General features: G+C 50.9%; 9 protein-coding genes across 9 annotated transcripts; 4 read left to right on the top strand and 5 right to left on the bottom strand.

The window, feature by feature from the left end:
* Positions 1-930: 930 nt before the first annotated feature.
* On the bottom strand, positions 931-2,382 carry AA0111_g9922 (Exopolygalacturonase; the record flags this gene model as incomplete). Its single annotated transcript, XM_028656536.1, has 3 exons — positions 931-1,176; positions 1,231-2,000; positions 2,052-2,382. 3 exons carry the CDS (start codon positions 2,380-2,382, stop codon positions 931-933), a joined length of 1,347 nt encoding a protein of 448 aa, XP_028502530.1.
* A 1,368-nt stretch (positions 2,383-3,750) lies between these two features.
* On the bottom strand, positions 3,751-5,407 carry AA0111_g9921 (hypothetical protein; the record flags this gene model as incomplete). The annotated part of the gene is made up of 2 exons (XM_028656535.1): positions 3,751-4,407; positions 4,457-5,407. 2 exons carry the CDS (start codon positions 5,405-5,407, stop codon positions 3,751-3,753), a joined length of 1,608 nt encoding a protein of 535 aa, XP_028502494.1.
* A 1,314-nt stretch (positions 5,408-6,721) lies between these two features.
* AA0111_g9920 (hypothetical protein) lies at positions 6,722-8,466 on the bottom strand (the record flags this gene model as incomplete). Its single annotated transcript, XM_028656534.1, has 4 exons — positions 6,722-6,739; positions 6,790-6,822; positions 6,875-7,978; positions 8,026-8,466. 4 exons carry the CDS (start codon positions 8,464-8,466, stop codon positions 6,722-6,724), a joined length of 1,596 nt encoding a protein of 531 aa, XP_028502532.1.
* A 304-nt stretch (positions 8,467-8,770) lies between these two features.
* Positions 8,771-10,428, top strand: AA0111_g9919 (hypothetical protein; the record flags this gene model as incomplete). Its single annotated transcript, XM_028656532.1, has 2 exons — positions 8,771-9,688; positions 9,739-10,428. The coding sequence occupies 2 exons, from the start codon at positions 8,771-8,773 to the stop codon at positions 10,426-10,428; spliced, it is 1,608 nt and encodes a 535-aa protein (XP_028502559.1).
* Positions 10,429-10,940: 512 nt separating this feature from the next.
* AA0111_g9918 (hypothetical protein) lies at positions 10,941-14,117 on the top strand (the record flags this gene model as incomplete). Its single annotated transcript, XM_028656531.1, has 2 exons — positions 10,941-11,041; positions 11,090-14,117. The coding sequence occupies 2 exons, from the start codon at positions 10,941-10,943 to the stop codon at positions 14,115-14,117; spliced, it is 3,129 nt and encodes a 1,042-aa protein (XP_028502551.1).
* Positions 14,118-14,901: 784 nt separating this feature from the next.
* Positions 14,902-15,723, top strand: AA0111_g9917 (hypothetical protein; the record flags this gene model as incomplete). Its single annotated transcript, XM_028656530.1, has 1 exon — positions 14,902-15,723. One exon carries the CDS (start codon positions 14,902-14,904, stop codon positions 15,721-15,723), a length of 822 nt encoding a protein of 273 aa, XP_028502552.1.
* A 2,835-nt stretch (positions 15,724-18,558) lies between these two features.
* Positions 18,559-19,530, bottom strand: AA0111_g9916 (hypothetical protein; the record flags this gene model as incomplete). The annotated part of the gene is made up of 1 exon (XM_028656529.1): positions 18,559-19,530. One exon carries the CDS (start codon positions 19,528-19,530, stop codon positions 18,559-18,561), a length of 972 nt encoding a protein of 323 aa, XP_028502553.1.
* Positions 19,531-20,049: 519 nt separating this feature from the next.
* Positions 20,050-20,973, top strand: AA0111_g9915 (hypothetical protein; the record flags this gene model as incomplete). The annotated part of the gene is made up of 1 exon (XM_028656528.1): positions 20,050-20,973. The coding sequence occupies one exon, from the start codon at positions 20,050-20,052 to the stop codon at positions 20,971-20,973; it is 924 nt and encodes a 307-aa protein (XP_028502554.1).
* Positions 20,974-22,430: 1,457 nt separating this feature from the next.
* Positions 22,431-23,372, bottom strand: AA0111_g9914 (hypothetical protein; the record flags this gene model as incomplete). Its single annotated transcript, XM_028656527.1, has 1 exon — positions 22,431-23,372. The coding sequence occupies one exon, from the start codon at positions 23,370-23,372 to the stop codon at positions 22,431-22,433; it is 942 nt and encodes a 313-aa protein (XP_028502550.1).
* Between the last annotated feature and the right edge of the window lie 544 nt (positions 23,373-23,916).

Here is a 23,916-nt window from a genome sequence, read left to right as displayed (position 1 = left end):
AAGGTGGGTTAAATCTTTGCTAAAGCACCCACGTGATATTATTCGTGGTAGGATGATAGTCGAGGAAAGGTAGACTAAGGTGATCGTGAGTCAATAGATTTTACTACAAATCATCGGTTCTACATCCGTCCTCAGTCTAGTGCGGTCTCTTGAACAGAGCTGGTGTTCTCATGCAGGATCGTGGCATCTTGTCATCCGTACTATATAGATGAAGACGCAGGTGGGAAGCAACATAACTACCCTACTTCCGCTCATTCCTGCCTCCTTGCCAGACTAAACCCGAAACCCGAGGCTACGTCAAGCTGATTACAGCTTAAATGACACGCCACCCGCTAACACCTCATCTCCACGATCAAATTCTGTGCCTCGCTAGGGCAGGCGAACTCCAATGTTGTGCTGTTCAGCTTGACCGTGAGATCTAGTACCCCGAGAAGCTCTCCACGCACAGGAAGGTTCGAGGATGACAGGGCATCATAGTCAAGCTCATTGATACCAGAGGGAGTGGTGGCGGAGGCAGCGGAGGGTGCGATAAGCTGCCAGACCTCGATCTCCGTAATATCCCCTTTCGTTGTGAAGTTCCCAGTACGCGTAGGAAACTCAAGAGGTGGACTCTAGGTAATCGCGCAAGCATTGATGTCAAGGGAGGGGGAAGCGGGAAGCGGTGCGTTCGCGTGTTGTGTGGGGTAAGGTTAGCTTGTAACAGGAGTGTCAATCCCTCAAAATCCTAACATTGTGGTCAAGACGAATGTCACCTGACCCGGTTCTGGCAGAAGCCATTAGAAGCGGGCTAATTCGATGAGAAGCACTACAAGCTTCCATTGATAAGTGTAGCGATCATATATCCGTGCACGCCATCAACGAAGTGAGCAGGTTCTTCCAGCAACATATTCGAATTGCTGTATCTATCTACGTTCTAACAATGACAAACGCTTACGATTCACCTCCCTTGGTTCCGTTGGTGGTGCAGTTGACCTGGCTCCCAATGCCATCGATGTTCGCGCAAGTGTACTGGTTGGTTCCACTTGGGCTGGTGACATTGACGTTCTCAATGTTGATGTTGGAGCATACTGTTGGGCTGGAGCAGACAAGGTATCCAACTAACGGGTCGTACTTCTTGCTGGTAGTACCATGGAAGTTTTTGATAGTGATGTCGGAGATGGTGAGCTTGGATGGGAACTGTTATTTTTCGTTAGACCCATAGTACAAGCAAACCGCCATATTTTCACTTACTTGGTTGCAAAGAGTTAGATTCTTTTGGCCATAGCATTGAGTAATCTCAATAGCGTAGTCGACGTTGGAGATGGTCATGCCGTCGTATGTGATGTTCTTGACTGCACCACCACCGCCACCACCCTGCAGATCACCAGAGAGAGCGGAGGCAGCGCCGGGCCAGACCTTGATACGCGCACCGTCTGAAGCATTGGACATGCTAATGTTGTACACGTAGACGTTCTCAACGTAGTCGACTTCGCCAGGGTACTGGCCCAAAGAGCCTACGCTGATGCCGTGGCTACCGTTGCAGACAAGGTTCTGAACAACGATGTTGGTGCTGTTAGGCTTGAATGAGACACAGTCGTCGCCGTTGGCGATGTGTGAGTTTTGGATGACAATGTTGTCGGAACGGTACGTGTCCCAGCCGTCAGTGTTCTTCGCGGGGTTCTTGCTGACACTGCCGCCAAAGATGTCGATGTTATCAAAAACAACGTCACTTGAGTTGGCAACCAATGTGTACCACTGCGGGCTGTATCTGAACTTCAGGTCCGAGATCACGGCACCTTCAGCACCAATAAGACCGAAGAGAATAGGTCGTAGGATGTAGATGTCCTTGGCATAGAGATCGTACCAAGCCTGACCATTACCATCGAGGGTACCACCTCCGTAAACGTTGATGTCCTTGCCACCGAGCTGGAAGAAGGTGGTGGCATTTTGGAACACTTGCTTAAAAGCATTGGCTTGCCAATAATCCGTGTCGTTGGTGAATTGAATAGATCCTTGGATGTCTGTTCTGGTGGTAAGCGCTGAACGACCAACAAGTCCAGGGTCTTACATACCAAGATCAATACCGTTGAGGAAGGTCAAATCCAGCGCGGTTCCGATGGTGAACTTCTGGTCCTTGGGGAAAACGACGTGCCCGCCATTGTTGCACTTCTTAATAGCAGCCAAGATGTTGGCAGAATCGTCTTTACCGTTGCCGAGAGCCTTGACGCTGCAGGTCTTGGTTCGTGGCGGTGAGACTGGACACGCCTTCTTTGGGTGGTACGGATACGCGGGATGGTGTGGCCTCTTGGAAGCAGCAACTTTCACGCTTCGCTCATCGAGAGGTGTCGATAGTACTGCTGATGCTTGCAGCAAAGCGTATGTGAGGAGTTCGTTGACACGCATCTTGGCAGACGTTCAGGGGCCGACGGTATTAATTAACAAGATTGAGGTCAACGTCTGTATCTCCAAAACTATCGCGACGACGGCCTGTCTAATATACCCTCATCGTAGTATTACCAGCCGTCCGAGCCGCGGCCTTGGCCCCGGTTCCTGACCATGATATGCGCTCCCGTAAGATTGGAGGCGCGGAGGAACTTTGGGAATTTTGCTGGGTCATCCTGGGGTCCCCTCACGGCCACAGTGGCTAATTGGAGCAAGACTGTGGCGCTAAGCCAAGACGAGCGAAGCTTTCCCCACATGTCTGGGCGCTTGGCCCCTCGGATTGGTGGAGTTTCTGCTACCCCAGATTCCGGACCTGTCGCCCCACGGCAGCTTCCAAAAGACGGTCTACGCGTCAACGGCTACGTTCTTCGAACAACATGCATCGTCGTGGCGGTTGAATGTATTGCCGCGGAACGACCGGCCAAAAGAAGCTCGGCAGGGTCTGCTTGGAACTTCTAGGCTTTGTCAATTTCGCAGCGCGACCGCCTCCATTATGAAGATAACGTTGGCAGCAACGATGATATGCGGACGTGTTTCGGTCATTTGATATCCTCTGCGTTCCGGCTCCGTCCTGATATCGAACCGAAATTACGCCAAAAGACACAATACTAATCGTGCTCACAACATCACACTTTCGTGAGGGACGCCAGAACCCAAGAAGCGGCTTGAGCCAAGAGCACTCTTTTCGTTCCGACCCGAAAGCTTAGCAATTCATTTGCATTACTGATACCACGAAGACCTGAGGCCGGTAAGATATCACAACCGTCTTCACGATTTATCGCTCCAGGTGTCGATTAAGCACTTTTGTGTAATCCCAGGGATGGTCAGCTTGCATACGACGTCTACATGTATGTCGGTCAGCGTGCATCCCGCATACTCGACATGCAACCTTTGGGTGCTACGTTCTGATATATAAGACAAAGTCCTGTGGTATGGTCTCATGCATCGAATTGTTGTTTGGCTGGAGGAAGGAAAAGTGAGACTTGCAAAAACTAATCGTTAACAGGAAGATAACTCAGTCGAACAGAACAGTATAGGAAGAGGTAAATTCCGTTGTTGAAATGCTACTGACAAAACCTGATGCTATTTGAACAGTCGAGGATATCTCACAAAGGTGACTCTCCGAGATCGCTATGCGAACGATACAAGGCATGCTCGATATGCATTAAGACTCTACTTTAGCATATACTATGCACCTAACGCCAGTTCTCCCTAAAATAGCACAGATGCACAATCTCAAAAAGCCAAAATACATTGCAGAAGACGATAGAGAGCATCTCGGCTAAGTCCGACTGATTGACACGCCAACATCTCTTGATCAACAGCGGGTCAACCGGCATATGGTCGGTAACCATGCTGATCATCAAACACACACGGCGGACCCATTCCTACATCTTCCTGCCAGCCTTGGTCCACAGGTGTTCGCGGCTCATCAGTGCTAGGACTAGGGCTGTTTGTAAACAGGCTCTCAGTCGGACTCTGATCAAGTACATAAGCTGTGTCCGTGATTGGCATGCCTTGCGATATAGGACTCCCTGTGTACGACCTTGCTGGCGAAAAGAGATTAAGATGAGCATGTCCGAGTACAGGGACGCTACCAAAGTCGTCATTTCTGGAGGCGTAGCCAAAGTCCACTTCGCTTCCGTAGTATGGAGAAGGTGGGTAGGACATTGAGGAGTCTGGACCGTGGTAGGACGGATCGAATGCTGCGGGCACGGAACGTGAGATGTATTGATCGTTGCGATATGTATCCTGCATGCGGCCCGAGCGCTTCATCCTTGCTGAACGACGAGCAGCTTGACCACCTTTAGCCCCCGAGGCCTGACGCTGCGGCTGCGGTTGTTGGGTACGGTGACCACGTTTGTTGGGCTGCTTACTGCGGTAGCGTGTCGTTGACTTGACACCTTCGCGAATCGCCTCATCGGTAAGACGCCACATGAAACCTTTGCGGGATTCTTCGCCTGGTTGGTCAACTTTCTCAAAGGCCTAGTATTCTATTAGGTCGCTCAGTGTTGTGGATGAGAGACAGACATACCCCGTTCATTGATAGATTGTGCCTGATACTGTTCTGCCATCCTTTTGTTTCCGAGGCACTGGCTTTGTCGGTGTTGTTCTTGAACCATTCGTAGATATCACGCAGTATCATCGTCTTATTCGGTGCATTGAGCAGCGCCTGGTAGATCAGCTGGGCATACGGTTGCTCTTTATCGATAATGCCACCTTCACCTGCAATAAGGTCATGCGGGTGTAGAGAGGAATCATCATGGGGGGTAGAAACTCGAGTCAGGTCAGAGTATGGGCTCTGGTAGCCATTAAGATCTTCTGCCTTTACGTGGGAGCCATATTGGTGATGATCATAGTCGTTGCTCAGCTGCATGAGCTGACCGCTGATTTCATGATCTGACAGGTCCATGGCATCATGATGTTTTGGTGGCTCGATGTGGTATGCAGTTGGTGGGTATGAGTCCGTCATATCGATGTCGTTAGGAAGGCCGGTGAGGTCGATGCCGGTGTACGATCGTGGACAGCTTGAGCTAGAATATTGTGGTGGGTATGTGATATTGAAGTTATCGTTGTATGACATGCCGTTCTCGGCGTAGTGGTAAAGGTCTCCAGTGCTAGGTGGGAACGGATTAGGCGCATGGTAACCAGCAGCATTTTGGATCATGGAGCCGAGTAGAAAATTTGCTGGAGCAGTCCACTGCATTGACTCTTGTTCGTCGAGGCTCATACTGGAGTTCGTGACTGTGTGTTCGTTGGAAGATGCAATGTCCTGGGCGGTGGCCACGGTGGTCGGGACCTCAATGGGTAGTCTGGAAGTGAGCGACAATAGCGGATTTGGGACGTGAAATGGAAGCGGGGTGCGCAAGGCGTCTTTGGGTGGGTGAGCGGTATCACAAAATGCGTCTTTAGATAAGTGGACAGTATCGAATTCACCACAGGTGTCTGTAGAAGAGGGGCGATGAGGTGACTGCGTATGTGGCATGGCTGTCGTGTTGTTGGCCTCTCACAGGTATGGACAATAGAGATGATAAGCGTATCGATATGGGATACGCGGAAACGAGTGCCAACGTGCTGTGTGAAACCAAAAGACTGGCAGAAAATGAGAGTAGTGAGAGACTATGCTCACAAATGAAGCGGCCGTTAAGACATTATGATGTTCCGCTATGCCCCAACGAATGGGATTGCCTGGAAACCATGTCATTGTCACCTAGATGCTTCTTGGACGGGTTCCTGCTGCCAGCACACCTGCAGGCTTGATACTGCGGCAGGGCTTGGATGGGCAAACAAAGCATGAGATCTCATCGCAAAGACAGAGAATCTGAAGATATCGCTGGGCGCAGCAGCAGGGCTGTTGTCACGGGTCCAGAAGTGCCGACATTGCATCATTGCCTCACGGGCCGAGACGTAGCCTACAGACCCTCGTTACATTACTCCATCAGGCATTCGGAGTGACTCTCTGTACGACCATTACAGCCAACGATTGCCAGCTTGACACAGGGTAGGCGGGAAGTTGCATACTGCTGGGCCATTTGCAACATCGAAACGTCCATCGGCCTGGGCGGTAATGTCCCGGTGTTCGATATGTATGTCCGGCTTCTGTACATGCGACGGAAACGGTCCAATGTAGGTCTTGTCCTCGTTCAAGTTAGGCAGCAGTTCTCCATTGTAAGGTTTTATTATCTATGTTCAGGCCCCTTTCACGAACTACAGCAATCGTCTCATAAGAGGCAAGTCTCTTCAGGAACAGACAATAGGTTTTTTACGTGCAAACTCCTTTCGAAAAAGGACGCCAACGGCGAATGTTCTGCATGCGCAGGGGTGTGACATGATGTGCTGCGCATGCAAAGAGGCAAGATGCGAGCAACCGCTTGGGAGCAGACCCCACAGAAGCATGTAACACAGCTCATGCGACCCTACTTCCGGTGAAGTTCATTCGTAGTCCTTGCTCGAGCTCACATAAAGTAACAATTGTCTGTGATTGGCCGATGGCGTGAGGCCTGTCACCGCTCGAATAGGATCGTACACCGCCAACGGTCCCGGAGATGAAGATACTCCATCGTGGGAACGAAAAAGGGTGGGTTGAGACGTCACCGCTAATGTGGTGACCACGGGTGACGGCACAGCAAGGAAAACCTGGCATTGATGGTATAGCCTGCCGGATGATGTGCCTATAGGTGCGCAAGGACTCGTGTAACGTTCGCCCTACTCTTGGTCCTATCGCTGCCGCTGAATCCAGGAGGGGCCAGATGTAGCGGGGTAGGCTGTGGATCGTCCATGTCATTGATAGGAGGTTCAGCTACTTTCGATAGTATATCTGCCACGCGTTAGTCGTGATACCGTTTCGGTCATGCGATCTTGACATACCTTCTTGAATTGGAAGTGAAGTTGCAGGATGCCCTGAATTGCGTTAGCCACGTAGCCAGCGATGGCAGAGAAAGCTGGGTCATACCTTGTCAAAGCTGCTCTTGAAGCCGCGTTCGCGCTTAGCGCTGTAATCCCACTCCTTGTCAATGATTCTGAAAGCGATGTCTTCGTACGGTGGACCGGCGATGAAGCGGATGAGGCACGTGTCGTCTTCACCGGCGGGAGCAAAGGATTGGCCCTTCTTGCGGCCATTCTCCCGCTCGATCTTGTAGGTGGGCGCCTTTGACTTGTCGATAAGGTCGGGATAGAAGATGTTGAACTTGTAGCCCTGTACGACTTTGGGCGGGGGATTGTCATGATCGTAGTGCGTCTGGTTGTACTTGTTCCATTCATAGCCCATCTGAACACGATTGAAGTAGCGGGGTTTCCGGGGCTTGTAATTACCAGCCCACTGGGGTCGGGCGGTTGTGACTTCCTCTTCGGCGGTGAATATCTCCTCGCCTTCCTCGACGCCTCGCGCGACTTCCCTCTCGTATAGTGCCATGGTTGCCTTGGAGTAGTCCTCCTTCTCCACGGGCGCAAATCGTGAGGCGCTTGTGGTTACAGTCTGGCTCGTTGTGGGCTGACTACTGCTGACAGTAGCATCACTTGATTTGGCCTGGGAGGGCACGTAGCCAATCTTCTGGATCTTCCTCCTCTCAGCTGCCAGGTGCTCCAGAAACGCTTTCTCGTCAGTCTGTGGTAGGGCTTTGTCTTCTGCGCGCAACTTCAGCAGCGGTTGTGGATCGAAGGCTGCATCGTAGGCTACAGTCGTCGGTTGCGCGTCGCCCGCTTCGTCAGCGCCGTTGAGCATAGCGTAGATGCTGTTTTGTACCGACGCAGCAGCCTCAGCCTGCTGCTTGCGCAACGTCTGTAGGCGCTCCCTGACGATCTCCTGCGAGACACGACGCAGCCTCGCTTTGGCCTTCCACACGCGCAAGCTTCGCAGCAGTTGCTCCCAGTAGTCATAGTCGATGGGCTCGTCCGAGTCGAGCTTCTTCTTGACCTGCACCTCGAGTGTCTCAAGCTGTTCGAACGTTTTAGGGGCGAGGAGCTGGTCGATGTCAGCAGCCACGGAGCCGGTGCCGCGTGCTTCGGACTTGGACGACTTGGATTTGCGGCGCATGTCTTTGCAGATTGCTTTGAGGGACTGGGAGGATTAGCTGTGCAAGACGCGCCGATGGGTGTGTCACTCACGTTCCAGTAGTCGCGGTTACTCTTGCTTGTCTCGAGAGCGAGGTAGTTTTCAATCTCCTTTTCCAGCTCTGAGACATCGTCGTTGCTGAGGCCTTCCAAGACACCCTCGGGGTCTACGATGTCCAGCTCGTGGTCTTCTACCTCCTCGTCGAGTATCGACTTCTCTGTAGGGTCGATGAAGCGCAGCGTAACGGCCAGCCAGTCAATGGGCCTCGCGCGTCCGCCCTTGACGCGCAGTGCCGCCTTCTTCTTCGCCTGCTGCAGCACGAAGCGATCCTCGTCCGCCACCCATGCCTCCTCGGCCGCGTTCGTTGACCGCTTCGCAGGATTGTCGTGTGCTCGTGAGTCGGCTGACCGCTTTGCTGGAATAGACGAAGACGGCGCGTCGCGCTGGGGCAGACGGCTGCGCTCGTTACGCCATGGAGGTTCACGTGACGACATGTTATCGAGACGTAGAAAATGCGGCTGTTGTGGTGATGTCTGACTGCGTCAATGCCCAGATCGGCGCAGATCGCGAAATCTTTGGCCGAGGCTGGTGACGTACGGCTGGCCTGCCTACCGCGCCTGCAGGCATCTACTCCCCTTTTGGCATCTGCCCGCCCACCCTTGGCGCGGCTGCCTTTCACTTGCGCCTCGCGCTGACATTCACGTGTCACATCGAGACTCCACAAAAGGTTGCGTGGAATCGCGCGTCTCCCTCTCTTTGCAAACATGCGTGCCAATCCATCCTTCTGTCCGGGTTGAAATGTCTTGTTGGCGCGTGCTGGAGCTTTGCGAGCAGCCTGACGGCAAGCACATCCCCCAGATACTCATCAAACCCGCCTTCGACCTGGACTCGTACATAGTGCATCTTACCGACCTCAGCAACATATGGTGCGAAGAGCTAGACGTCTATGGCATAGTCAAACGAGCTGCACAGGAGCAATCACCTATCGAAGTTAGCAAACAGGATACTGCGCAGCTTGTCATTCTTCTCGAGAATGTTGAGAAATCCCTGGCGAGTGGAGAGGATGCCATATGCCGTGTGACTCGCAACGACACGGACGGCATCACCTTGCACACTAGCATCTGCCTTCCAGAGCCCCTCGACCGCTTGACGTGGACATTCAACCTGCAAAAGCGAACGTCTGCAACTCTAAAGAACGAACTGATTCTTCCGCTACTTGTATCATCTCACATCCAGAATGAACGAATCACCACACTTATATCTACTGTTACCGAAAAGGACAGGGCGATATCTCGACTCATAGATCAGTTCGATTCCAACAACGTAGACCTAGCTGCCGCTTTCCCCAGCATCGGCAGAACCAAGACGGAGAGGAAGGTGGTCAAACGCGAACAAGCGGCAAAGCACGTTCCCGCCTTACGACCGTTTCGCGAAGAAGCATGGAGGCAGGAGACGGAGCAATTGGAAGACGCAAACCTGACTACGCTTGGCTTGTTCCAAGAAGCATTGGCGCAGACTACCCCGAGAGTACCACGGAAACTGAAATCAGATCAAGAATTTATGTGGTGGACTGAGATACCTACTCAGTTGGGACCAGTCACAGTTCCGGCTAAAAGTAAAGCTAAGCAGCCTGCTCCAGCTATAAAGTCAATGAAGGTTACTGCGAACTCAGATGAAGAGACGGAGGACGAGTTTGAAACACATGAAAGTTTTAACGTAAGCACATGAGAGCACAACACGAAGCGAAGCTGCTAACAGTCTCACAGACACGCGATATCGTCAGAAGGCGCGTAGAATCCTCAGTGCCCATACCCTCTTCGCCGCATAAGAAGACCAGTGAGACAGAGGATGATAGTACTGAAGACGACGAGGATTTGGATGCACTTCCCAAAAGTCAGAGCAAAAGCAAGGGCCAGACAATACAAGAGATAATTCGCGAGAGGACGCTCACACCTGAACATCACTCCCCGCCCAAGACGGCTTCATCCCCAGTCCAGAAGGCCAAGGTAAGCAGTTTCCGAATAGGCGGCAAATCAACAAGGGTGGAATCCCCTCAACCATTGCCGGGAAGTATAGATGCGGAACAGGAGTCGGAGATCCTACCGACCAGAGAGTTTGTGCCTTCTTCGCAAGCGACCCAATCAGTTATGACACCAAAGAAAGCCCGTAAGCCTTTCCGAATCGGAGGCAAAGGAAAGACAGTAGATGGAGACGCTTCACAACGCGCGATAACAATCTCACCAAGTACCAACCGTATCAGAACCACACAGTCACCTACTGCAGAACCACCGTCCTCCCCGCTACCGTCTAGGGTGATGAAAGAGATGTCGCCCGTCAAGGAGGTTCACGAGGAAACGCCAGAGGAGAAAGCAGAGCGAAAGCGGGCTGAACTCAAGCGGAAGAATGAAGAAGCAGCGAAGAAACAGGCCCAGGCGAAAAAGAAGAAGAGATTCTGAGTCATCAGATAATGAACACGTTATCTCACAACAGCCGTCAAGAAGAAGACCATCCACCCCTGACGCTTCAGTCTACGTGCTTGAAGGACCACATGTGTTGAGACGTAAAACGACTGGTTCCGGATATATCGCTAATATTCGCATGATCGACTCTGTTCTTGACGTTTGTTCGACTCGTCCAATGTTTTCACTGCTTTATCTTACATGAACGTGGAAACTTACATGTCCGATTCAGTCTCGTATCTATAATATGACGTCTGGCAAACGTTGTACAAAATTTCTAACAATGCGTTGGAGTATGGCTATTCATACTTCTCGACAGTTTCCACCTTCACTTGCTATTGCGCATTCCTTCCGCGTTCGTTTGTTTACCTAGTCCCTGCTACTCATACGCCGCATTCAGCGCCGCGCTTTCTGTTGCGTCGCTCCCACCTCTCCCCACCTGCATCCCTTTTGGATAATTGACATCGACCTTTCCTGCTGGTTGCAGTCGACAACCGCTACCCGACATCATGTGTGTTTATCATTACTCTTATGTCTCGACCTGTTGCCACGCCGAGTTCACCAGAATATCCTACTGTAACAACGCGATAGCACTCGGTCTGCCCAGAAAGTAAGCACCGTTTCGGTGATATAACTGGTACACAACTGATAGTGACAGTCATTCGCCAGACGACCAGAGTGCAGACGGTAACCTCAACGATAAACCCGACGCTCAGTCTGGCTCATCTGCTCATCCACCTGCATCATCCGCCAACAACGGTAGCTCATCGCATTCGCAGTTACTATCGCATACTCAGCAACAGCACCAATCACAGTACAACGATAACATGTCAATTATTAAGCCGTCTGAAGCCGGGCACGCATCAACTTGCGACGTCGTCGTGCAAGAGCGAGATGTACAATCCCATCATCAGGCTGCTTTCATTCCACGCTCTGCCCTTATTGACGGCCCTCGGCGACAACAAAACAGTCTCAGCGACGCTAGCCCAGTATTGGACAGGCAGAGCTACAGCAACGTCGACATTGATATGCCCTTGAAACCACAGTCTTCATTGCATATGAAGGTCACTCACGACGGTAAGGTTCCTGAACTGTTTGCTCGATTTGAGTCATGTAGCGGGCACTCTAACGCCCGCGAAGGATCTCACGACGAGTCTGTCGATTCGACTACTGATCTTGATACGATCGCTATGCATCATCAAGAACAAGCGGACTATCGGTACGCCGCGCATACAGTTGGTGCAGCGGGTCATAGTCCTCGCAAGTCTATACCTACCCAGTGGTTGTTGAAGAACACTGGTCCCAATCTCGCAACTGCTCAGCGGGCAAAGGCACGAACCTCGAAAAATAGCTGGGACAGTGATTCTCCAGACGAGGTCAAGACACTAAGGGAAACACGTAGTTCAACCGATCTGAGAAGAACACATAGCAAAGAAGGTGCACTATACCTCACAAAAGAGGCCCTAGCTGCTGTCGATAGCACCATAGCATCACTCAAGTCTCCGCTCAGCCCTAGTAGACTACACGGCTCTCCAACAAAGCGACCATGGAACAGTCCTACCGGACCCTTACGTAGCAGCGTGCGTCAGCAAAATCCCTCCTTCAGGACATCGCCTAGCAAGTCGACACATCTCAGCACCGAGTCGATATCAGCAGCGCACTCACGAGCACCTAGTAGTGTTGCTACTTCTACTGGCCGGATGTCGTTTCATACCGCAGAAGGATCGCCAGTAAGGAGTTCTGCAAGCACGGAACATAGCTTTCAGTCTGCTGCAGAGAACCCCGAAGACCTTGATGTTCCTGATTTTGACCTCAAGACTAACATTGATGATGAACAGATGCATCATGACTCCAGCAGTTCGCGTTCGACGACAGCGAAAGGGAACACAGAAGACAAGCGGAGTCCATTGACACCAAAGCTTGCGCTCAAAATTCCTCCAACTGTTTCATGCCATGATCTTCATAGAAATTCTTCATCGGCACCAACAGTAGCGCCGAGCGGCTCGTATATGTTGAGAAGTCCGCAAAGTCCAGTATCTCCTACACAAATGTCTCGCATCCCACGTGTTGGCGCTACCAGCAAGATTGCGGTTCCCCTTCGGAACTCAACCGTCCAGCGAGTTGAGTCGGTGAAGTCTTTGCAATGCAAGCTCAAAACGCTGCAAGCTATGCAGTCAGACGCGTCAAAAGTGCCTCTACCCGAAACGCCAAAGCCTTTGCCAGCATCTCTGCGTCACGTACGCACCGTCGACAGTACTGGCTCAACTCCGATTATCTCACGAACATCTGAATTACATGGTGATGATCAAACACTGGACATTGTTTTTAAGGCCGAGCAGAAACAGCTAGCTCACGTTGACAGTCCCGTATCTGCTCCGAATATCGAGGTTTCAGGCCTACCAAAGAATATCTCACAATGCGGCGCAAGCTTTGTCCACATCAACAACTGTACGGTCAACCATGAGGCTTCATACAAGACCGTGAAGCCAGAGAACATGTCATGGGATGCCCCACCAGCTTTTACTCATGGTACGACGCTTACATGTTCTACAAGCATACCCGCAATCGTCGTCATGATGGCTCACAATTTGGATGCAGAAAACACAAACATCGAAGTCAAACAAGAAGAGCCTGTCTCTGCCTCCACGGACGATATCGATGACGCTGTTGGCAACGTGACTTCCGTTCGAGGAAGAAGTGAGTGGTATGTTCCTGATGAGGGCAAACAAAGAGATAGCGGTTGTTCAACTCAATCTAGTGTGGGCTCTCTTCGAGCAACTGCTGCGGAATTCGTACCTCAGGCTTCGTCCATAGCTGGCCCGATCGAAGCTACAACGAGAACCGTACCTCCGGTCTCGTCTCATGACATCGTTGGTCTGCCAGATGCAACGGTACTCGATAGCAACGGCATACCGTTCCTGTGGTATATGTACGGTGTACAATTTGCTTACGAGCAGGGCTATCGTAATGGTCGTCCAAAATCTCCAAAGAAGTTCAAGCAATCCAGAAAACAGCGCACGTCTCTGTCTTCTCCGGTCGATTCTCCCCATCCTTCTTCAAAGGCGGTTCCCATCATGCCCCCCGGGCCAGCGACCCCTCGCTCTGCTGCAGCGAATCAGCGCTCAAATTCCGCGGAGCTAATGCCTCCACCACCTTTGCCTACGACTCGGCGTCGTGAAGAGACCCGCCAAGAGAATTGTCATCCTGCTTCCAACCGAGAGGTCTCAATCCCGCACAATACCAACGCTGGAGCAAATCGACCTTTTGAGAATCAGCTCAATATGATATCTAAACAGGCTGCCCTCAACAGTCACTCGAACAGCAACGCTCCACGCCACTTCAACGTCGATCTCATCACTGTGCGCAACGTTGGCTTCCAGTCCGGACCTCGCAACATGTACCCTCCCAGCTACTACACGGTTCCTCGCCACGGCCACCGGAACAATCGTGGCAATGGTTTGTATGGTGGTCGCGGCAGCGCCGGTGTTCCCATTGACGCTACGGCACCGTTCCCGAACCCTGTCCCGCCGCAAGGCCGACCAGACCAAGGTCAAACGTACGGCGCTCACCCATTTGATTACTCTGGATACACGATTGGGAACGAATCCTGTGGTTTGGTCAACATCATCGTCGCGACCGAGCGGGGCGGTGGCGAGCCATGTAATGCATGCGCTCCCGACCATTGACCTAGTAGTGATGTCTTCGAAGAAAGCTTAAATAAGAGGACCTTAAAAACAGAGCATTTTGGAAACAGAAGGTCTATTGGTATCGCGATGAAAACATGCTTTAGTTGCATATGATTATGAGGCATGGGATTGGGAAGGAATGAATACGATAGTGGGCGAATCACTTAGCAGTAGCTGATAATGAAGAATGGACTACAAGTGAATCTGTTTTGTTCTTTTCTTTTCCTCATCTATACACGTCTGCAGCAATAGAATCCCGTTCTTATGGGCCTTTCTCGCCCGAGCAGACCTTGCCCTGAAGATATACATTTTTACGATGAAGTGATTATGCAACATGGTTGTGCAAGGTAAGAAAGCGGAACCTGTTATTCTGGCAGGCAGAACGTGAAGTCGGTGGGTCGGCGAACGGTGGGCCTCGGCTGGCGGCTGACTAATACGCTAGTCGGACCTTGGACAAAACTCTCCGCGTCGCCGCCACTCTCTCTTCTTTTTCCATATAGAAAGTTGCACCCACAGAATTTGACCTCACTCTTTGTTCCTCTACAAGATTGAAGTTGACATAAGCTGGGGAGATCGAACCTCTTTGCCCCCAAGAACTGCCTGCCCCTACCGAATGGGCTGACGGTCCCGTGGCTCCGAGACATCCTCTTAAGAATTTTCATCATTGCTACGTCTCCTCTCGCCTCGAACGATACCGATACGTATACGCACGAGTGACGCGATGGATGCATAAATACAACCAAAGCGACAAAAGTGATCGCTTTGGAGGGTGCTGTTCAATAGGATGGCGCGTAAATCGAAGGCGATTGACCACATGGTCAATCGCATGAGCAAAGTGCGGCTGGTGGATGAGCGGGCTGCTGCACCGCCGCAATCTCAAGACGATCCAGTGGAAGACGGCAAGGAAGCCGCTCAGCGCCAGCCTTTTCGCTTCTTCGATCTTCCCTACGAACTGCGATTGCGCGTTTACGAAGAGCTTCTGATCTTCCCCAAGACTATCGATCTCGATGAAACGAACTATCGCACGATCGCACCCGCCCTCCGCCTCTTCCTCGTAGACCACCGTATGCACGACGAAGCGTCGCGCGTTTTCTACGGCGGCAACACCTTCCGCGTATTCCCTATCGGACGTTACATCAACCGCAAGCATCCGCTACTCGCGTGGTTCCCTCGCAAATACAGAGCACAGCTCACACGTTTGGAGTTGAGACTAGGGCCTGGCTTCACCAAACCGCCGAAATGCTGGGTGGTGGACAGCCGCCTTGGCCTGGCGACGATGAAGAAGGTGTATAAACTCAAGGTCTTTGTAGAGCTCGACCCCGCATCCAACGATGTATTTGAAGGGTTCCGTGCAGGCAAAAACTTCTACACTGAGTACTGCGTCGGGCTGCTGAGAGGTTTGCTCGCACAGTTGCCGTCGATCGACGACGTCGAGTTCGACGCCTACCCGAGTGTGTCTAAATCCAGCCCTCTCCTGAGGGGCTTGCTAGAAGAGACAAAGCTCAACCAGAAGCGCGTTGCCTGGGGCCCTGAAAGGGGCTGGGACGAGATTGTGGAGGTCGACCTGGTAGGCGTCCTGCAGAAGATGGGGCTGGATACTTTTTGAGCCATCTTTGCTCTAATACATGTGGCCTGAGCTATTGCGCTGTACGCTGCATTCTTTACACTACTTTATGTATATTTGTCTCACGAGCGATGATTAATGAACACGACATACCCAAAGCTCTTCGTTCACTCCGCCTTTCTTTTCCTCTTTCCCATGCCTACAAGCGCACTTTCCATTCCACCAAGCATTTGCCCTGTCCCCCTCCAATGTGCGTTCTAAGCCTGTTCATGGCCAATCGGAAATAACGCGCATCATCTGGGCTTAGCGGCCCATCCCCGCCATGTTCATTTCTACGGCCGCGTACGCGCTGCAATGCCGATAACATGAACATGTACGCGTCAAATCCCTTTGCAACACCGTCTGTCTAGCTTACCTGCACGAGCCCACGATTTTCTGTCCAACTGAATTGCACAACTCTCCACCGACATATTCGTTGCTATCTATCCATTGTGGTATCTGACGAGACTTGAGCGGCAATCCTCGTTTGGGGCTGTTCGCAACTTCGTTCCACTGCCGCTTCGATGCTTCGTTCCAAGTGTACCAGCATACATTTCAGGCATATCGAAGCATGCCCTCCAACTGTACAGCAACTCCAGGTACCATTACTTGGTTATATGAAAGACATTAAGAATGATCACAGACTGTTCTTCCAACATTCGTGTAACCTTCAGTGTTTGCAACGTACTGCTGACACCGGTTGTCAATTCTGTCTCAAGATTCAAGCACTATTGTAGATTGGTCGGCGTCTGCGAAAGAAAAATGACCCCGAGTCACGCATCATCCTCAGCATCAGTCGGAAGCTCCGGGAAGAGACTCTGGCTTCGCTTGAAACAGCTGTCCTGAGTGTATACTTTGACGCGATGGTTTACGGATTCAGATGCTTGGTACCTCGAATGGCTGGTGGGTGCTCGAAATCACTCTGACGACAGGCATTGCGCTGAATCTGTGCTAGAACCGTTTTCAACCATGGTGGCAACTCTAACCAAGTCGAGTAAACCAAAATCAGACGCATCAAGTGCAGAAGTAATAGCCCAGCAAGACGAGGAACAGCACAGCAACCATGAGTTTTCTCCAGAGTGCGACGCGTCAACTTTGTCAGATGTAAACATTGCCTTGGCTTCAGCATGGCTCAAGATATGCTCGGAAACCCACACAGCCTGCCGAGACGCTATATCCACCTCGTATCTACCCACGCGCCTAATCAACATTGTCAATCCAAGCCATCCCTTTCTAGAAGATAGCGAGGTGGTCAGCATACGTTCATACGCCACGCTGAGCTATGTATGGGGTAACGTCACGAAAAGATACGTAACTAACTCTAGAAATTTCGAGCAGCACTACAACTCAATCCCAGATTGACCAAGCCTTGTCAACTGGACTTTGCAGCTACTATTGGAGACGAGACGCATCAAATTTCAGCGTACGTGCAATCTTTGCCCAAAAGAAGTCCGTGTCCGCTGGACACTAGGGGATGGATTCTGCAAGAGGAGGTGCTTGCGCCACGACAACTGGTTTTTCGGCATTCAGAGATGCAGTGGACATGTCGGAGCTGTGAGCTGTCAGAGAGCATGCCTACTACCTATGCGGCATCTCCTGATACCCTCGACGACGTTAAAAAGGGCCTTGTTGGACGTAAACCCGAGATGGTCACAACATATTTACCACTATTGCATTTTTGGCTGGACAGCACCAATGCACCAGACGCTTCACTCCACGCAACTAAAAGCCTATTTGAAACATGGTACAGAGTCATAGAAGCCTTTTCGCGCCGATCCTTGAGCTACAGTTTCGATGTACTACCAGCTCTTGCCGGTCTTGCAACTATTTTTGCAGCCAATCACCATATCTTTTACCTGAATGGGATCTGGAAAGAAGACTTTACATCTGGTCTATTATAGGTCGTGTGTAGCAGTCGCAAGGACGAGTAGCCTGGCCCACAAGTACAAGATTCAGTGACCAGGCTGTCGCTCTGCTCGATCTCGTGGAGTTGGGTGTCTCAGTGGGGTGAGAACATCAAATTTGAACCCAATAAGAAAGGGAAGCAAACACATTTTCTTTACAGCGTCAAGATGGATGCTATTACCAGCGATGAGAACTCAGAGTATGTTCAACCGACTATGGACATGCAAAGTATAGTCAACAGGTCCTTGACACTGCATGGGCGCTGCATCGATCTTGAGATCGGCACGGTGTTGGTAACCAAAGAGAGAAAAATGTTATGGCAGAAGTCACGACATACCGCATTACATTACAACAATTATCTGGAGATGGACTGCAGTAATCGAGCTAGGTCAGTCGTTGAGTCAAAGCGGCAGACAGCTTATGGATGGCTGCTTCTCGACTCTAGTCTTGTCGACACTCCGACAAACACCATCAAATTTTGCTTGTGCAAGGTTTTGGATTCTGGAAATCGATCGAAAAATACAGAAGAGTCCCATTCCAGAATCTCGCAAGTCGGAAGCATGCTACACAAAAGTATCCCCCCCAATCCGAGATTACGCAAGGCGAAGGCACGCATAGAAGAATCGGCTCAGCGGCCAGGACCAGCGGAGAAAGTCCAAGCTTGCTTTACATTTCTTGGGCTGGCCTTAGTCCCAACGGATAGCGATGGACATTGCAGAAGGGTGGTGCTCTTGAAGACTTGCATCCATTTCGACGAGGAGATCACCAAAGTTTCAAACTTCGCTCCTTTGGAGCATTTACCACATCCTTGGCACCACGCCCAAGGAGAGACTTTCACGCTGGTATGACAAGGTCACAGGTACCAAAATTTGCCGTGAACAACCTATAAACTCATTATAAAGATGATTTATAGGTTTATGGCATCCCTTGATCTTATATATGCGAAGCTACGCTCCCCCAAAGCATTATGATGAGCACCCACAAGAGTATTGCCGTCAAGACACCAAAAACCACTCCACTTTCCACCTTGCACCACTTGGCCTCTTCGTCTCGCCAAAGAAGCAATTCAAGAACTCCTTCTATGCACTCCTCCCAAAGCTCCAGGATAGCAGCTGTAGAACCCGAAATAGCCTGGATTATAGAGGCGGGGCCTTCATTTAATACTACACGATTACGGGTCCCATCGTCGAAATGCGCCTCCACCCACTCAGCAAGCAGCGTCCAGAGATATACGTTCAATTCGCGCTGGAGCTGTTGGATACTTATCAGATGATGGTCCTGAGAGCGTAGTATGCGATGGAAGTACAAGCGCATGATTCTGAAGATATGGTCGATTGCAGCATAAGCAATCTCTTCTTCGTGGCCTGGGTAGTCGCAGTGCACAGCACGTACCAAATACTCATTATGCAGCGACAAAGATCTGACACGCTCTTGGAGGTGTGCAAGTATCTTGAGAACTTCGTTATAGTAAACATCAATCTCATGAAGCGGATCAGCGTTAGCGATCGAGTCTTCGATGGGGTTCATGACTAAATAGTCGAGATCCATTTCTGGTCGGTGCCAAGGCGTGACCGTCTTTTCCTCCTTGGGCTCACATTCTTCGGATTCACACTGGCATGCTAGAGAATCCAATCCTTTCATGCTTAAGTGCATGCAGACTCGGTGGCCGCAATGTAACGTACAGTGCGGCGCCAACGCTGGTACGCCCTGGCCTATAGTGAGCGGGTCCTGGAAGGCGGGAAATCGATGTATGTTGATGTCTTCGTTGATGCCATCGAACAAGGGAGATGGTTGTGCGACAGGAAGATGCAGATCTAAGAATGAGGCATTAATGTGGAATGACGGCTTGGGACGAACGGCTGTAGAAGTGATTGCGGAGGCGAAGTCAGTGTCTGTAGACTTCATTGTCGTGCTTGATCGTGGTTGCGCAATGGATCGCCCGGCTGCTACTTCGAGGGCGAAAGAAATACAAATAGCTTGATCAGAAATGTTTTTTTCTCGAGAAACGAGACATTGTGCAGACATGCAACCGCGGCCTCAGCGTTGTATGCAGGTTCGTCCCGCTATATATTGATAACAATAATGGCTGTACGATGAGGTTGTTACTCACCGAGTCACGGGCAAGGTTACTGCAAGTCGATATCATATTGGCTGACTGCGACGAGGTATATCCCGTCTTCTGGTCGATGTCACCGAACGTCAACTGTGCGATGACTGTGAAACGAGATGTCAAGCTCGGGACGCGTTGGTTCAACGCGCAGGAGATTAGGCTTGTTTAGGAAAGGTGCCAACAATGACGCAACGCGTTTTTGTCTCATCCCACTCTGGACGGTACCGCCTTGCATCCACAACGAAGTTCAACCCTCTCCCGCAATGCCACCGCTTTGAATCCTTACCACAAAACCATTAGTCGCATAATTCGACATGGCGCTTCCTCTAAGCATCTTCCTTGGCGGCTGCGTGGTCGCCATCCCTGTCGTTACTGGTGTCGCGCAAGGTGTCGAGCACCAAAAGAAGCAGAACGAAGAAGCCGCCAACGAGTCGCGCATGTGGAAGTTCAACTGCCTTGTAGCCTGCGATGATCCCGATCCGATCGCGAAAGAAGAAGTCAACAATGGCATCCTCGTTGTGCGCCACGATAAAGTCTGGGTTGTGCCGAGGGACGCGGATAACAAACCGATGTGGCCGGATGGGGTAGACGGTGAAGGACGGGAGCCGTTGCATCCATTTGCAGGTTTCTATATTGCATATCCGGACGAGGATCGCTGCCCCCCGGAAAGGGGACTGGTTAGCACCATCAGCGACGACCCGCCTATGCTGAACTGGATATACTGCGATAGAGAGACATATGAGCTACGCTACTCGAATCGCACGGGCAGTATCGTACATCATGTAGGTGTTTGGGACTGGACCGAAGACGAGACCCACCTGACATTCGACGGCTGGGAAGGCTTCATGGCTATCGACGAATGGGATGGTGCTGATGAAGATCCCGATACACCGTGGGGCAAAGAAGGACTACGCTGGGCAGTATACTTTGACAAAGACGACAACGGGCTCAAGGGGAGACATAAAGGAAGAGACATGTTCGAGATCAGTCTCAAGCGCCGGATACAGAGTGCCGAAGAGCAACTGAAGCAGAATGAAGCAGCGGAGAAGAAAATGCAAGTCAAAAGTAGAGGTGGTCTCAGTACTCAATTCGCTGCACCGCAGAAGGAGAGAGACAAAGAGTGGGAGAAGAAGTTTGGCGAGAAAGCGAGGCAGGAGTTGGAAAGGAAATTAGCGAAAGACAAAGAGGAAGGACAGGGACCAGAGTGGGCCAGAGGCGATGTTGGAAAAGAGAGCTGAGGAAGCACGAGAGACAAGATGTTCAATGCGCTGGACGACGGTGTTTGTCAATTTGGTGTACGCGATGATGCTCCTGAGCTCAACTAGCGCTGAAAGTTTGTCGTTTTGACTATTCACATATCGAATCGCGTTATAGTTGAGGAAGATTGATAGCAATCTACCACGCTAAGGGGCTATCGGCTGCTTTCGGACGCCTACGACTAATTGTCGTCCTTGGGCTCAGCCGGTTCAGACGCCTCCACTACCTGCAGTTAGTCTTGTCAAACCATCGACAGGATGCTCTCACTACCTGGCATCAAGCTGGTCACGGTTATATACTGCACACTCGTCCCCGTCATGCGAGATAGACAGCTCAGCAGAGGATCGCGTTCAGGAGAAGAAAGTTTGGCACGTGGCTCAAGAGGTGTGGCCTAGGCGACCTTCGCAGCACCCTTGTATCGAATCGACATCTGTTACTGCAGCCTGCGATCGACGCCTCCCACACACACCCTAATAGTTTGTACAACGCACAAGACCTTTCCATGAATTAGGCATGTCTATTTGTCAGGCCACGCGAGAGTACTATACGTCAAGGATCACCGAAGTGGAAAATCATTCTGGAGGTTATGACAAATGAATTAGCATGAGTCTTCATGGTACGCTTGAGGTAAAGACAAAACGGCTTCGGAAGGAAAACACTATTCGAGTTACGCGCTCCGCTCATGACTACGGCAGACCGATCGGCAATGGCCCTAGTGACTTCGAGAAGTTCCTTACTCCCTTTCTTCCACTTGCGAAGCATGGTTCCATAATCAACTTACGCAACTTTCCTTGTCTCCTCTTCTTATACCATAGGGTAAAAGGAGGTTTGAAGATTCCAAACTGCGTAGCCAGACCAGCTGCCCATACAGTCTCCTATACCTGATATGAGCGATCAACTAAATTGTCGAAGCGTGGGCGCTGAGCAGGTGGGCATGAATCTTTGTCGAGTTGTGCATCTCTGGCAGTGCGCTTCAGTGCTTGAGAGGAACTCGGAACATCGCCAGGGTGAAGATAGCAAACACCTGCGTAGTTTGAGCGGGATGTGTGGCTGGCATTGTACAAATTGCCACTGACATGGTGGTTGCTTTCGTGCCGTCCTGTGACAATATTACCTCGCTCAGAGTTGCCATGAATTCCGCTCCAGTGGGAGTCTCCGTAAGGAGCTGTTCTATCATTGACAGAACAAATATGAGTATGGTATGTATCGCTTGTGGGCGCAGATGAAGGGGAATGAACAGAGACTGGTATATCCTGGCGAGCATCTTCAGTGTGCGCTTGGCCCACTGCGATGTCCAAACTCGAAACCTCTGAGCTAATATACTCGGCGGTGTTCACCGGCATTGACTGTACCTTTTTGTTGGCTACACTGTTCTTGTCCTTCCAAACCGGTCGTCCTTCCTTGATGAATTCTTGACGCTTACTGTTTTGTACACAGTTTACGATGGTGCCTGAGCATCGCTGGGCTGGCGATGCAACTGTAGTTTCAATAGGTACTTGGACAATCGTAACAGCGCACTGAGATGACTCATACGTTGTCCAAAGGTGAGATAGCGTGATTTTCGGGCCATTGCAAGCGCCAGCTTGTCATAGATCGGAAGCGACGCTGGACCATCGATGTGCAAACGTTCAGCGACATCAACAAGCTGCCAACAGACCTTCTCCATATGTGTTGAATGTGGGGCGTTAATAGCATTAGCAGTCCAGCGGCTCATGAACGCGGGTGTCTCGCGCTTGTCTGAGCATGCCGAAGTATCTTTCATTGCGTCCAACAGTTCGGCAACATGTGTAGCTCGTTCTTCATCGTTAGTCGGAATCGTACTGTCACCAATTGGCGCGAACCAGGCTTTATCGAGACGGCGGGAAAGCATGGCTTTCTTCGCCTCCGCAAGACTACGGAATGCCAACTCACAGGTACCACCTCGCGCTGAAGCATTTTCAGTAGTCTGAGTGCGTTCATACGGATTGAGCGTTGCATACCCTCGATAACCTTGAGCGCGCGCATCGGATGCGTTTTTCTGGGCACCCACAAAGCTGGTAGGCTTTTGGAATAACTGATAAGGCGGATCTGGTATGTATGGGACACGCTGCGCTACAAGTTGCTCAAGTGTTCGTTCAGTCCTTTGGGTAGCGTTATGTTGATGTTGAACGTTGTTGTTTCCGTATCCAAAAACGTCATCCAGATCACTGCCTTCTGTTCTTGGGGCCCAGTCTTCGGGAAAGGTGAACATGGTGATGCCACTATCAGAATTCCATTGTGCGCTTCCGTCGTTCGATGCTGTTTGATGTTGAGCTTCAAAATCGTATTGGTTTCCAGGAAATTCTAGGCCAAAGTCCTTGTTAATGGCAGAGTTCTCGACCGGAGGGTAGTCCTGAGACATGCTGTAGTTAGTGGTGTCACCTGACTTCGATTGAGTCATGCCCAAGTGATAACAGAAGTAGTGGTCGTGGTTTACGGAGGTGCTGGTTCTTGGAGACTCTTGGATGGTTGGGAGATGCTTTGAATGTTCGCGAACAAATCAAACGCTAGTCGGATCAGGACAATTGTAGACAGTGCCTAGTTGAGAGACTGGAAGGTTGTGGTCTGATGGCCATCGAGGTGGAAGAGTCCATTGTTGTCCCATATGCGTCGTGGTGCTTCTCGTCCAGTGAATCCATAGTCTTCGTTAAAGTTTATAGATGGAAAATCCATGCGCCGTGTACAAACGATTACCAGGAAAGCAGAGATATTCTAGCAACAGCGATTCGCGGATGTCTTAGTTCTTAGCCAACGTCGAACTGGAGATAGAAAACAAGTCTCGTCTGGGTCAAGTGTAGTAGGGCGTATTGTAAGATGGTTTTTCAACATTTCGCTAGCATTGTCTGCGCGCCCGAGTCGCCATCATTGCAAAACGGTAGTCTTGCTAAGCTATCAAGCACCTAATT

This window comes from Alternaria arborescens, assembly GCF_004154835.1.
Source record: "Alternaria arborescens strain FERA 675 chromosome Unknown contig_30, whole genome shotgun sequence".
Lineage (NCBI taxonomy): Eukaryota > Fungi > Ascomycota > Dothideomycetes > Pleosporales > Pleosporaceae > Alternaria > Alternaria arborescens.
Note: the sequence above shows the minus strand (reverse complement) of the source record. Positions and strands in the feature narration are given on the sequence as shown.